Here is a 14,129-nt window from a genome sequence, read left to right as displayed (position 1 = left end):
CGCGGCACGACTCGAAGAGGTGGCAGCTCCACTGTCGCCCTCACCAACGTTCCCCCCTTCAACAAATGGTCCCTGTGCCTCGTTGCTGTTTACGGGGCGTTTCTGGCACCGATCAGTTGCTGCCTTTGCTGACATTCCAACAATCGGGGCCACTTCAAAAAGTAATTAATTGTGTGAAGCACTTGGGGGGTGAAAATTGGCTCGCGGGGCGCTAACTTCGCCGGGGTGCTACTCCAACGCCCCCAAAAAGTTAGCGCCCTCCGTGCCCGAAATTGAATTGGTAGTGCCCCAAGCAGGAGGCAGGGCGCTACTGGAAGCTCTCCCCCTCCCTCTTGGGCCGCTCCAGTTCAATACTGCGGTGCTACGTGTCGCAGCGCCCCACGCGCGCCAGCACATAGCGCCGCGGTACTGCAGGCCTCCCTCCCCTGATTAAAGGGGAGGGGCTTAGCGCAGCGCGCACAAGGGCCCTGCTGGACCACCGGGGAGCGGGGTGCCGGCAAAAGAGCCCGGCTCTCCTCTTGACGGATCGCAGCCGGAGGGAGCAGGCGCTGGCGGGCGGCCCACAAAAAAAAATGGTCGCCCGGCAGCTCCCCTTTAAATTTGCCGCCCTGACCGCAAGAACGCCCCTCCTGATCCTGTCTGACGTAGCGTCCGGCAGCACGCCAGGGAACACGACCCAAGATTGCGAGCGGGGCCCTGCGCACAGCAATGACGGCATCGCCAGAGGCGCACGCCGTGGGGCACTACCGGCGACCGCCGCCGCTAGCCTCCTGCTGAATTTTGCGGGAGGCATTAGCGGCTCTGCGCCCGGGCGCTAGTTGCTTTGCGCCTTGGGGTGCTAACGGGAGGCGCAAGGCAACCGAATTTTGCCCCCTTTGAGACAAATGGACATGGGGAGCCACTAAATAAATGGATGGGGTAGATTTTGCCGAACCTGTCAGGAAGAAGGCGGGACTTCCCCTTTCGGGTTTTTGACCCGCCTACTTCGACGTCTGGCCAATCCGCGCGAATTTCCCTTGATTGACCTTGTTGAGCCCGCCCAGCGGGCTCAGCAGGCCAATTAAGGGCCACCCGGCAACAGGTGACGACACAGACTGCAATTTCATCTGTCAAGAGTTCTTGACAGATGAAATATCAGTGTTTTACAGCTGTTTGAAGCTGTGAAACACTGACACTCTGAGTTCTAACATGAGTCATTCTGCACAGACTCAGTTAGAACTCACACCGGCACTCAAAGCTGAAGGCTGTCACTTTTGACAGATCGCAGCCATTCAGCTTTCAGTTCCGGCTGAGTGATACGCTCCCGACGGCTACAGGAAGAAAGGCTCTTAAGGTAAGTACAGGTAAGTAAAAGTTCTTTACACACTTTAGACACACCAAACACACTTACCTTTACACTCATGCACCCATCACTCACCTGAGCGCCAATATCGCGACCCCTCCAACTCCTTCAACCCGACGGCCCAACTGTTCTACCTGGCGTGGTTTGGAGCCGTCTGGAATCCCACACGAAACCCCTCAAAATAGGGATTAGGCTAAAAACTGCCTGTTAACAGGCAGTTAATTGGCACTAATCCCTTCCCGCCTGGTTTCAGTGGATCCCAGTGCGGGGCGGGTACCCGCCGCCCCTGAAACTTACGTGGGGCGGGGTTTTGGGCGGGATAGTGTCGGGACCCCCAAATTTGGGATTTCCCTCCCCCCCCCACACGCCTGAAACCCCGCCTGACGGCTCCGCGAAAAACGAAAATCTAGCCCGATGTGTTCACAATCTTCTGCTGTACTGAATGGATCGTGGTCTGGTTTACTTTGGTAAGGCGAAATCGATTAAAATTTTATCATTGAAAGTGTCTCACACTGAGGGGTGTAGATGGTAGCCCCAATTGTAATCAGTGCTTGGAATGATCTGAAAGAGAGTGCTTCTGATTGCTACTGATTGAACCCAGAGACTATAATATGCAGAGCTGAGCATTTACAGTAGCTTTTAGATTTTCTTGCCACCAGAACTTGCTTTTACCGAAGCTTGAAAGGGCTTGTCACTGCACACAACCACCCACTGGCACATCGCTTTGGGGCAAGGGCCCCAGAGGGCCACCCGCCCTCGGGAATCTGGAACCTCGGATGAGCCAGCACCTGCAGGAGAAGAGGGGAGGTAATGAAAACTAAACACACTCTGCGGCAACAGTCAGCACAAGCCAACATAGCAAGCTGGTTTTCAAGAGATCCTGAGGCACCTGTTGGAGGTGCCTACACTAGATCAGGACCAGAATCTTTACTCAGATGAGCGATTTGTAAGCTCGCTTATATCATTTAAGTTTTCATTTGCCGTTGTTGACTTAGTGGAAGAGTATTTCAGTGAAGAATAATTACAGTATTGCGTCTGAAAATTGTGAAGTTTTGCTGTAATTTATAAAGCTCACTGGGGACATGAAACACAAAAAGTTAGCATGCAGGTAGAGCAAGTAATTAGGAAGGCAAATGGAATGTTGGCCTTTATTGCAAGAGAATTGGAGTATAAAAGCAGGGAAGTCCTGTTACAACTGTACAGGGTATTGGTGAGACCACACCTGGAGTACTGCGTACAGCTTTGGTCTCCTTATTTAAGGAAGGATATACTTGCATTAAAGGCAGTTCAGAGAAGGTTCACGAGGTTGATTCCTGAGATGAAGGGGTTGACTTATGAAGAAAGGTTGAGCAGGCTGGGCCTATACTCATTGGAGTTTAGAAGAATGAGAGGTGATCTTATTGAAACATATAAGATACTGAGGGGGTTCGACAAGGTAGATGCAGAGAAGATGTTTCCCCTCGTGGGGGAATCTAGAACTAGGGGGCATAGTTTTAGAATAAGGGGTCGCCTATTTAAAACTGAGATGAGGAATTTCTTGTCTGAGAGGGTCGTAAATCTGTGGAATTCTCTGCCCCAGGGAGCTGTGGAGGCTGGGTCATTGAATATATTTAAGGTGGAGATAGACAGATTTTTGAACTTATGGACTATGGGGAGCGGGCAGGGAAATGGAGCTGAGCCCAAGATCAGATCAGCCATGATCTCATTAAATGGCAGAGCAGGCTCGAGGGGCCGAATGGCCTACTCCTGCTCCTATTTCTTATGTTCTTCTTGTGGGACACAGCAGTGAAAATAAAATATCAGCAAGGAAGGGGCAACAATTCAACCTCCACTGATTTTATCTGAGCTGCAGATTTCATAAAAGGAAGATTTGTTTAAACTCATCTTTTGTTTGATGGAACTTGCTATAAGTAGAATTTGCCGTGGCAACCATGTGAATCTCGCTGGTTGTAAAGCGAGCAGAGTTAGAACCTGTCTGGTTTTGTACCAGATTATATGATCGTGAAATTTCTAAAAAGGTATCAGAAGTTTTTTTTGAAAATAGGGAAGCCTTGGTTGTGGGTTCAAGTCTTACCCCAGAGACTTGAGTGCTAAATCCAGGCCGACACGCCAGAGAGGGAGGGGGTGCTGCACTGTCGGAGGCACCGTCTTTCGGATGAGACGTTAAACCCAGGCCCCGTCTGCCCCCTCAGGTGGACATAAAAGATCCCGTGGCACTATTCGAAAAACAGCAGGGGAGTTCTCCCCGGTGTCCTGGCCAATATTTATCCCTCAATCAACATCACTAAAACAGATTACCTGGTCATTATCTCTTTGCTTTTTGTGGGACCTTGCTGTGCAAATTAGCTGCCGCATTTCTTACATTACAACAGAGGCTACCCTTCAAAAAGTGCTTCATTGGTTGTAAAGCGATTTGGGACTCCTGGGGTCGTGAAAGGCGCTATATAAATGTAAGTTACTTTTTCTTTTTCTTATTTCTTCCTACTTATTTCTGTGACATGTCATGTGGGCCAGTGGGGATCTCGATGAGTTTCTTTTTTTGGACCTCGAGCCATGATCCCATCCCAACCGCGTGCGAGAGCCTAGACGGCAGGTTTCAGCCGGCTGTATCACTGTGGAGTTCCCAGCCCCCGTCCTTTCTTCCCCTGATGTCTACACATGTGCATGCTCCAACAGGGAGGGCGGGGATCACTGAATCCCGATTGGGAGACCAGGCGCCCCCCCTCCTGACTGAGATTCCTTCCCCCGTCCTCCCTCTGCCTCGTCAGAGATGCTGCTGGGCCCCACTGCGGCGCGCCACCACTGCCAAAGTTGAAACCAGGCAATTCAGCACAGGCTCGGACCCGATGCTGAGAACCTCCTGCTATGCGCGACCTAGCTCCACACCGGTCAGTGCAGCCATTAACTTGTGCGACTGGAGGGCTACATCCAATGATCGCTGATCGGGAGCTGGCAGCTCGACAGTAGTGGTGCAAGTAGGCAGTCCACAGCGAGGCATTGAGTTCTATTTAATAGAATATCAGTAACAAAGCTTTAGCAGTGTAGAATGCACAGGAGAATGCATTCTCTCCCACCCCCCCCAGATGTTTCCTCCTTACCAGCTGCTGAAAGCCCTTATGTAAATAGTCTCTGTCTTAAAAAACATACTAATTGGAATATCATGTAATATTCGGCAGTGATTTTTTTTCTGGTGAAAATGTTGTCAGCATCCTTAACAGCTGTGATTAGTGACGGTTGCTCAGTATCCAGATGGTATTCATTGGGGCTGAACAACGAGTCGCAAATTAAAATAGCATCACATCGAATGTAAGACGGGATAGAGACTTAAAGTAGTAATAAAAAGCATGTTGTTGCATGCTTCTCATCCTTGTTTTCAAATCCCTCCATGGCCTCGCCCCCTCCCTATCTCTGTAATCTCCTTCAACCCCACAACCGCCCCCCGCCCCCCCCCCCCCCCACGCTCCTCTAATTCTGCCCTCTTGAGCATCCTTGATTATAATCGCTCAACCATCGGTGGCCGTGCCTTCTGTTGCCTCGGCCTTAAGCTCTGGAATTCCCTGCCTAACCTTCTCCGCCTCGCTACCTCTCTTTCCTCCTTTAAGTCGCTCCTTAAAACCTACCTCTTTGACCAAGCTTTTGGTCACCTGCCCTAATTGTCTTAAAATACTCCTGTGCAGCGCCTTGGGACGTTTTACTACGTTAAAGGTGCTATATAAAAACAGGTGGTTGTTGTTATTGCTTTCATCTGAATTCATAATTTTGGCTTGGTAGCATCTGTTATCTCCCTAGTTCAATCTCCTTAGACAAGTGATTTGACCTGCTCCAGGGGAGATCTGCCTGAGCTACTTTGAAATCCGTGCAGGGGGGCCTGGTATTGGGACTGACTGTACTCGGAGATGCAAGGAAGCACCATCTTTTCCATGTATTGTAGTACAGGAAACTTTTGATTTACCGGCACCTAAATAACCCGAAATCTCGGTTAACCGGCAAAATTCAGGAGTAGGTTCCGGTAAGTTTTACTTCATATTGTACTTGCCTTCCTCCATCTGTTGCTGTGCAAGGGTGTGGCTGCAGCTGTTGCTAAGCTACAGAGATGCTTGCAACTTGTGGCCATTGTTCTGAACCTGTTGCTAAGCAACAGGGTTTGTTGCTTTATACGGAGCTCTCAGCTCCGTATCTTTTACTATAGCTTTCGGTTATCCGGAATTTTTGATGAACCGGCACCACGTCGGTCCCGTCGGTGCCGGATAAAAAAAAGTTTCCTGTACATCACTTGCTTCATACATTGCTGCCTCAAAACAAACTTCATTCCTATGCCATATCCTGGCCAATATTTGTCCCTCAACCAACATAACGAAAAACAGATTATGTGGTCATTATCACATTGCTGCTTGTGGGAGCTTGCTGTGCTCAAATTGGCTGCTGTGTTCCCTACATTACAACAGTGACTACACTTCAAAAGTACTTCATTGGCTGTGAAGTCCTGAAGTCATGAAAGGTGCTGTATAAATGCAAGTCTTTCTCTATTTGTCAATAGAGACCCCACGCTGTATCATTCCACTGATGTAGTACAGGCAAACCCAACAGCTACCTACTTTTATATGTAGGACCCCTCCCCGTTGCCCCCTCAAAAGGGGACAGATCATCGCGAGCTGGCAATGTTGCTGAACGGAGATCAAACGCTTTCAGTTTCAGCAGGCGAATGTGCGTTTATTGGGAAATCTTTTGATAAGTCCTAGGATATAAGGACACCGGAGTTTCAGGACTGTAGAGATGAAGTGCCAGCAGCTCAGCGACTGCCTGTGTGTGTGTTTTTCTATTAAATCGAGGTCCTATTGATTGTGCAGTGTTTCACATGACCAGTGAAGCTGCACTCGAGGGAGAGGAGTTAAGTGTTTGATGAAAGCAAAACACAACATCAATGCGAGTATAATGCCCAGAAACACAGCAGTAATTTTGTCTGGTATTATTATCGTTCTTTGCTTTTTAATTTGTTCTGCAATAGTCCTGATTCTCAAATGGCCTAGCACATTATTGCAAAACATTCTAAGTATCAGAGACCTCCTGTTGCGTTTGTCAAATCTGTTATCAATTGTCTGCGGCCTATTCCCAACTCCTCTCAGGAGAGATGCTATTCTGTTGTACGTGTTTACATTTTCCTGTTTATTCTGAATATATTATAATCGTCTGCGCTGAGTTCTGTCAGGATGGTGGTAGGAAGACTACAATTGGCCTCATTGTTTTGGGCTGAGAAGAGCAAAGATCAGCCAGCTTGTTAGAAGGTGTGTGTGCGTGTATGTGGGCATCCAGTGAGGACAGGAACGAGCTCAGCTATGATAGCTCCACCCCCCCAACCACTGTCTCCCCTGTCTCATGCCCTGCTCACACTCACTATCCAAGCTAACAGAGTGCCAGCCGTGGCTCAGTGGGTAGCACTCTCGCCTCTGAGTTAGAAGATTGTAGGTTCATAGTCCCACTCCAAAGACTTGAGCACAGAAATCTAGGCTGACACTCCCAGTGCTGCGCTGAGGGAGTGCTGCACTGAGGGAGTGCTGCACCATCGGAGGTGCCGTCTTTTGGATTAGACGTTAAACCGAGGCCCCGTCTGCTCTCTCAGGTGGCCATAAAAGATCCTATGGTGCTATTTCGAAGAAGAGCAGGGGAGTTCTCCCCGGTGTCCTGGCCAATATTTATCCCTCAATCAACAACCGATGATCCAGTCGTTATCACATTGCTGTTTCTGGGAGCTTGCTGTGCGCAAATTGGCTGCCGCGTTTACTTACAGGAAACTTTCGATTTACCGGCACCTAAATAACCGGAAAGCTCGGTTAACCGGCAAAATTCAGGAGTAGGTTCAGGTAACTTTTATTACTTTTTTTACTCCATTTGTTGCTGTGCAAGGGTGTGGCTGCAGCTGTTGCTAAGCTACAGAGACGCTTGCAACTTGTGCCCATTGTTCTGAAGCTGTGGGTTTGTTGCTTTATACGGAGCTCTCAGCTCCGTATCTTTTACTATAGCGTTCGGTTATCCGGGATTTTTGATGAACCGGCACCACGTCGGTCCCGTCCGTGCCGGATAAAAAAAAGTTTCCTGTAATTGGCTGTAAAGCGCTTTGGGACGTCCAGTGGTCGCGAAAGGTTCCATATAAATGCAAGTCTTTTTTTTCTTTTTAACGCGTGAGGGATGTCCACTCTGCTGAGGAGGCTCAGGGAAACGGGGGGCCAGGAAACCACAAGTTGGTGCCATCAGGAGATGTGGAGACGAGGAAACTGGGCGTTAAAAGAAAACCCTCTTAATATCAGAAACCTGAAAAATACGATTGCAGGAACGATTGGGAACACGCAGTGCGTCCATAAGGACGATGAGCAATGCTGTGTCATTCCAGCATCGTCTGGTTTTTATATTATATTTTTATGCTCGTTATATTTTCTGTTTTGAGGAATGTACTATTTTCATTTGTAACCCTGCTTCGGAGAATATAATACTGTGGAATGATTATTGCTTGGGAACATGGATATGCTTGTTACAGCAAGTATCTAGAATATTCAGAGCTGCCGGATATTAAATCCACCTAATCACACTTAGTCTTTAATCATTTAAATAAGACATAATGGATGAATCATCTAAACCTAATTGCTCCCAGCACACACTGGCATTACTTCAAATGGAGTCTGGGTTTTGAAAGGTGGGGGGGGGGAGAGAATTAAATCATTTAAATTACATTGCACAAAATGATGTCTGCTAGCCTAATGAGTTTTGTGTATTTATTGTCTTTTTTAAATTTAATTTTAATTTCCTATCTTTTTAAATTCTTGCATTATTTTTTTTTTTTCCACACAGGGTGTTGTTTTGTTACATTTTACACGAGAAAAGCTGCACTGGAGGCACAGAATGCCCTGCACAATATAAAAACTTTACCCGCGGTGAGTACCAATGATCTTATTTCAAACGGTGACAGAAGGTCGAGGCTTGTCTTCCTTCTTGGGCCCGTCTTCTTTGGATTTGATCAAAGTTTCAAGGTTGTGATGCTGGCGGCGGGGGACTGACGAACAAAAGTTGCTCCAGGCAAATTGCTCACCGTGGCAACCGGTTGCAAATGCCGAGGGACGGAAGTTAAAAAGGAAGAACGAGGAGTAGGATGGAAATGTTTTCACCCAAAGAGTAATAGGCACGTGGAGTAAGTCACAGGGAAAGGTCAGTGAAGTATAAATTGGGTGAGAAGCAAATTAGAAGCATTTGTGCAGGCTGAAGGGATCGAGGGTGAAATTCACTGTCAATTTTACCAAAAGCTTCGACGTTTTCAAAAGGAAACTAGACGAGTACATGAGAGAAAAGGGAATAGAAAGATGTGCTGAAAGGCTGAGGTGAGGTAGATGGAATGGGAGAAGATTCGTGTGGAGTTTAAATACCAGCACAGACTGGTTGGGCCGAATGGCCTGTTTCTGTGCAGAGAGAAACAGAGTTTAATGTTTCAGGTCGATGACCCTTCGTCAGAACTGGAAAAAGCTGGAGATGGAACAGGTTTTTAAGCAAGTGTAGGGGCAGGGAGAGGGGGGAGGGGAGGAAAGAACAAAGGGGAAGGTCTGTGATAGGATAGAAGGCAGGAGAGATTAAGAGACAAAAGGGATGATGGTGCAAGGTGAAAGGAGATGGTAATGGCCTGTTTCTGTGCTGTATATTCTATGTAGAAGAGTTGTTACGCGTGCCTATCGGGAAGTGCTGTTTTGTACTCGAAACTACATCTTTGGTAAATATTGGAAAGAAGGGAATTCGCTAGGATGGTCAAAAAGTGACGGGTAGAGATGGCCAATCAAAAAGATGTGCGACATAATGGCCTCTTCCTGCCTATTCTTACGGCCGTTCTCTGAATGAGCTACCATTAGCACTAGTTCCCTCAATCTAGTCTTAAAACCACACTCGTGTTTTTCACATAGACATGGAATCGGTGCTTAGAACTGGTCTAATCTGGAGCTCTGCTCCTCCCACTGTTTAGCAAGCTGTCCAGAGAGAGAGAAAAAACCTTTCAATCCTCAAAAAGAAATGCAGGTCACATTGCCCATATTCTGTAGTGGTTTTAAAAGCTGAAATTAGAATGCTTTAATTTAATTATATCAGTACACTGGAAAAATATTCAATAGAAACAAGTTAAATGAACATCTGTTTAGTGGGCACCAGTGAACCCGTAACAGTTGACACAGGAGTAGATTACAATTTTGTGCAAATATGTCTTGCAGAATTTGATTTTTATTAAGGATACCTTTTGAGGCTGAAATCTCTGCTTTGATTACCGCTGTTTAAATGGACCCGTGCGTGAGGCATATTACACTATATAGATGTATTCAAGAAAGACAGTAAAGAACTGCACCCAATTTGTATTTGGAACGGATTGGCGGATCTCCCGTGGCATTGCTCCCGGGTGCCCGAGATCTTGAGCAGGATTGAGGAGTTTAGCTGCTAACCCCGTGAGCCTCTTTAAGGCCGCAGCTCAGTTACTCCGGGTGGGAATCCACGCAGTTGCAGCTGCTTGCGAATTAGAGGTCAATTACAGGTAAATTGCTCGTAAATTTCAGGCTCCAGGTCAGAAGAGCCCAGGATAAAATGCCTGGCTTCCTTTCTCTTGTTTTAAAGATTGGTTTGCCTTTGTAACAAAGTGCAATGCCTGGGGTGTGACGGATATGTGCTAGAGATAAGATTTTGATTTAATTCTATATGTGTAACGTATGCATGGTGTGTGTGTATCTATAGAGAGAGGGAAAGATTGCATTATTTCCAGTAAAGAACTGTCTTGCCTGATATCTTGTAATGATTGTATTATGATCAGGGCTTAGTGTATTTAGTGGCCTTTTTCTGTTCCTAAGAATCCTCTCGATTAATACCTCATGTGGATCTCAACTAGGAAGTGTACTTGTTTGTTTCCACACAGAGGTTTGCCACTGGTTCAAAAGGAGATGAAAATGCACTAAAGCCACCCACTCGGAACTCCATGGAGTATGTTACAATAAACAGGCAAATCCAGGGGATTGATTTCAGGGCTGTAGGCAGGATTGTGCCTTGGATTTCAGTAAAATGTAATGACATAAATCATGGTTTGACATCCACAGACCGTACCTCATTTATTTATTGATTATGTTGTTTTTCCTTATTTTACTTGTTTCTGTCACTCTTTCTCTTGTTAAAGCTACAGTTTTGAGAGTCAATTTTGTGTCGGATCTCGTCTAAACTGCTCAGCAAGGGAGAAGCCACTATAACTTTGCTAACTTAATCACTGTAAGCAGGCCTTGCATTTATACCATGCCTTATAAACACGAGGGAGAAAGGGATAGAAGGGTACGCTGATCGGGATAGATGAAGAGGAGGCTCGTGTGGAGCCTGAACGCTGGCATAGGCCAGTTACGCCGATTGGCCCGTTTCTGTGCTGTAAATTCTCTGCCTCATCACATCCTCAGGATGACCCAAAACCCTTTGCAACAAATGGGTTATTTTTTGAAGAGCTGTCATGGTTGTCATGCGGTTGAAATGCCGCAGACAAATTTGCACGTAACAAGGTCCCATAAATAGCAAGTGACTGATTGACCAGATAATCTATTTTGGTGGGGTTGGTTGAAGGAGGCATGTTGCCGAGGACACCAGGAGTGTTGCCCTTCTCTATGCAATCTTTTGTATTCGCCTTCAACAAGCAGATGGGGCCTCAGCTAAACATCTCATTTGAAAGACTGCATGTACTTATCAAGCTGCCTCTTAAAGGCATCTACGCTATTCTCCTCAATTACTATTTATGGCAGCAATTTTCACATTCTCACCACTCTGGGGAAAAGCAACTTCTCCTGAATTCTTCATTGGATTTATTAGTGACTATCTTATAGTTAAGGCCCCTAGTTTTGGACCCCCCCCCCCCCCCCCCTCCTCAAGTGGAAACAGCTTCTCTACGTCTACCCTATCACACTCCTTCATAACTTTAAAGACCTCTATTAGGTCACCTCTCAGCTTTCTCATTTCGAGAAAAAAGAGCACCAGCCTGCTCAGTCTTTCCTTTTTTTTATTCATACATGGGATGTGGGCGCCGCCCATCCTTAATTGCCCTTGGGAAGGTGGTGGTGAGCAGCCTTGAACCGCTGCAGTCCGTGTGGCGAAGGTACTCCCACAGTGCTGTTAGGGAGGGAGTTCCAGCGATGAAGGAACAGCGCTATATTTGCAAGTCCTGATAGGTATAACTCATAGTTTAATGAGGCTAATGAGAACAGTAGTAATCTCGTTAGATTTCAAATGAAGATGATCGATCCATCAAGCTTCACTCGTGACTACAACGATACCTGAACCTCTCAATGAGATCACTGTCATGATGATGCCCTGATCTCTTTATTCACGCTTTCCCCTCTGCTGCATGGCTATACCCCAGTAGACAGGGCAGGCCAATCAGCTGGTACCCAGACCACCACCAGCGTCACTCTGTAACAACCTCGTCGGAAGTATGCAGGAGTTGCCTGGAGTGACTCGCCCATCGGTTTCATCCTCCGTCCCAGTGGGTTAGTGCCCATTACATTCCAGTGCCGCACTCCGCACCTCCACTCCCCAGGCTGAATCTGTAGAGACGTGTGAGCTTTGACCTGTATCCAACCCCTCTGCAGCACAGCGCATTTCTGTTGGTGCTTCATTCAGGCCTGACACTATTGAGCATGAAATTCTGAGCGGACCCATCTGTACATCGTGCCCCAAATTTGTTTGTTTCTTTTCAGATTTAGCACCCCAGTCTGGAGATTAGTGCCTGGCGATGGGCCCCAGGATTCTTGTAAACTCTTTATTCTGTTTACATTGCATGAAGTTTTTTTTGGTCAGTTGAGGGCAGCCAAAAGAAATCAGTGAGTTGACTGATTGAAGTCGGGCACGGCCTTCCTCCCTGTGTTAATGGAGTTAGTTCTGTGCTGTGGACTCTCAGCCACTGGGATTTGGGTTGAGATGGAATCAGAATTGTTCCATTTGAATGAGGGGTTGTTAAAAGATCAATTGGATTAAACTATTGCAGTTGCTCAGAATATGGCAGTTATATTAAGTGGATTCCTCACATCAGTTTTCACAGAGGACTGTAGACAAATTCAACTAATAGTAGACAGAAATAACACTAAATAATGTGTATGGAAAATGAAAGAGATCTGGAGGTCCTGATTGGCAATAAATTGAAGCTATCATAACAATCCTCAGTGGCAGTGAGTAAAGCAAGTCAGATGTTGGGATGTATTAAAAGGTCAATGCTGAACCGAAGTAGTGAGGTAATCCTGCCACTTTATAAATCGTTGGTGTTACCGCGCTGAGAATACTGTGTACAGCTCTGGTCGTCACAATACGAAAAGGCTACAGAAGAAGGAATCCAGAATGATTGAAGGATTGGGTGATGAGGAGCAATTACGTAAATTGGGCATGTTCTCACTGGGAAAGAGAAGGTTGAGAGGCGATATAATTGCCATTTATTGGATTCTAAAGATGCCAGATAATGTTGACCATGACGAGCCGTTTCACCTTGTCCAGAACGGCAGTACCAGAGGGCCCGGCCTGCGCCTGAAGCGGGGGGGGGGGGGTAAATTCAAAACCAATGTACGGAAACATTATTTCAGTGAATGAGTGGTAAATCTATGGAAAAGTCTCCCTAGAGACGGTGAAAGCAGAGAGTGTTGATTCATTCAAATGCAAATTAGATAGACTTCTCTCAAAAAGTAGTATTTTGGGATACAGTATTTGAGTAATTTGAGACACGACATGCGGTGAGCGTAGCATGCTTGCGAGGAACAGGTGACCTTGGACCTATGGTTTCCAAAGGTCTCCGCCACTAGAGGTTTTCCTCACCTCATGCCTGAGTCTATTGTAGACTAATTCATATTGATTGCCATAATTAGTCAAAAACGCCATTTTTGTGGTATCGTGCGACTACCAGGATGGTAGAAGGCGAACTGCATGGACCTTGCTTTTTTTTTGTCTAGCAATTCCTATGTTACTATGATTCATGGCTCTTCTAGAGGTTAACAAATAATGCAGAAACTAGAAGGATTAAATATCCACAAGGCTCCAAGACCAGATGGGATGCATCCTAAACTCCTTGAGGAATGAAAGGAGGAGATTAATATGCTTTGGTTAATATTTTTCAGAGCTCCATAAATATTAGAGAAGTGTTTGAGAACTGGAGGATACCAAATGTAAATGCAATTCTTTGTTCAAAAAGGGAGAAAGGCACAAACCTGGTAATTACAGGCCAGTTAGCCTAATATCCATAATGGGTAAAATATTCAAAGGCAGCAAACAATGCTAGGTATGAGTATTTAAAGAATACAGCTTTCAAAGAAGTAATAGATCATACTGTGCAAACCTGGCATTCATTGAGGGGGTAATGAAGTTAGTGAACCAGGGTAATCCAGTATATGTAGTTTTAATTGGATTTTTAAAAGGTGTTTAACAGTTCCTCGTGGGACTAGAAAGACTCTATGTGGTAAAATACCTCTGGCTGAAATCGGGATGTGGGGACATCATTGAGGTAATCTCATGTCTTAACCCTGTTCATAGTGCAGTGCTGTGCCATCAAGGAAATAGTCTGGAACTGCCCAAATTAATTTCACGTAAGACACTAGGGGGGGGCAAAATTGGATCACGCCCCCTTTGGGGCGCTAACTTTAGCACCCCCGCGCCTGAAAGTCACTGCTAGTGCCCCGAGTGGGAGGCGGGGCGCTACTGGAAGCACCCCGCCTCCCTCTTGGGGCGCTGTGAGTAGTACGTCGCACCGCAGTACTGCAGGCCTTCCTCCCCT

At 46.4% G+C, this 14,129-nt stretch overlaps 1 protein-coding gene across 23 annotated transcripts in view; it reads left to right on the top strand.

Moving 5' to 3' along the window:
- celf2 (cugbp, Elav-like family member 2) overlaps positions 1–14,129 on the top strand; it is an 897,865-nt gene that overhangs the window by 747,091 nt on the left and 136,645 nt on the right. For all 23 annotated transcript variants that reach the window (XM_086010717.1, XM_086010723.1, XM_086010728.1 and 20 more), the window contains one exon: positions 8,183–8,265. In XM_086010717.1, the coding sequence (XP_085866843.1) occupies positions 8,183–8,265 (83 nt within the window). The remainder of the gene's footprint in view (positions 1–8,182; positions 8,266–14,129) is intronic.

Source organism: Somniosus microcephalus, chromosome 17 (assembly GCF_052327205.1).
Source record: "Somniosus microcephalus isolate GS21.2 chromosome 17, FLI_Smic_1.0, whole genome shotgun sequence".
NCBI classification, from domain to species: Eukaryota; Metazoa; Chordata; class Chondrichthyes; order Squaliformes; family Somniosidae; genus Somniosus; species Somniosus microcephalus.
This window is presented reverse-complemented; position numbering and strand designations above follow the sequence as displayed.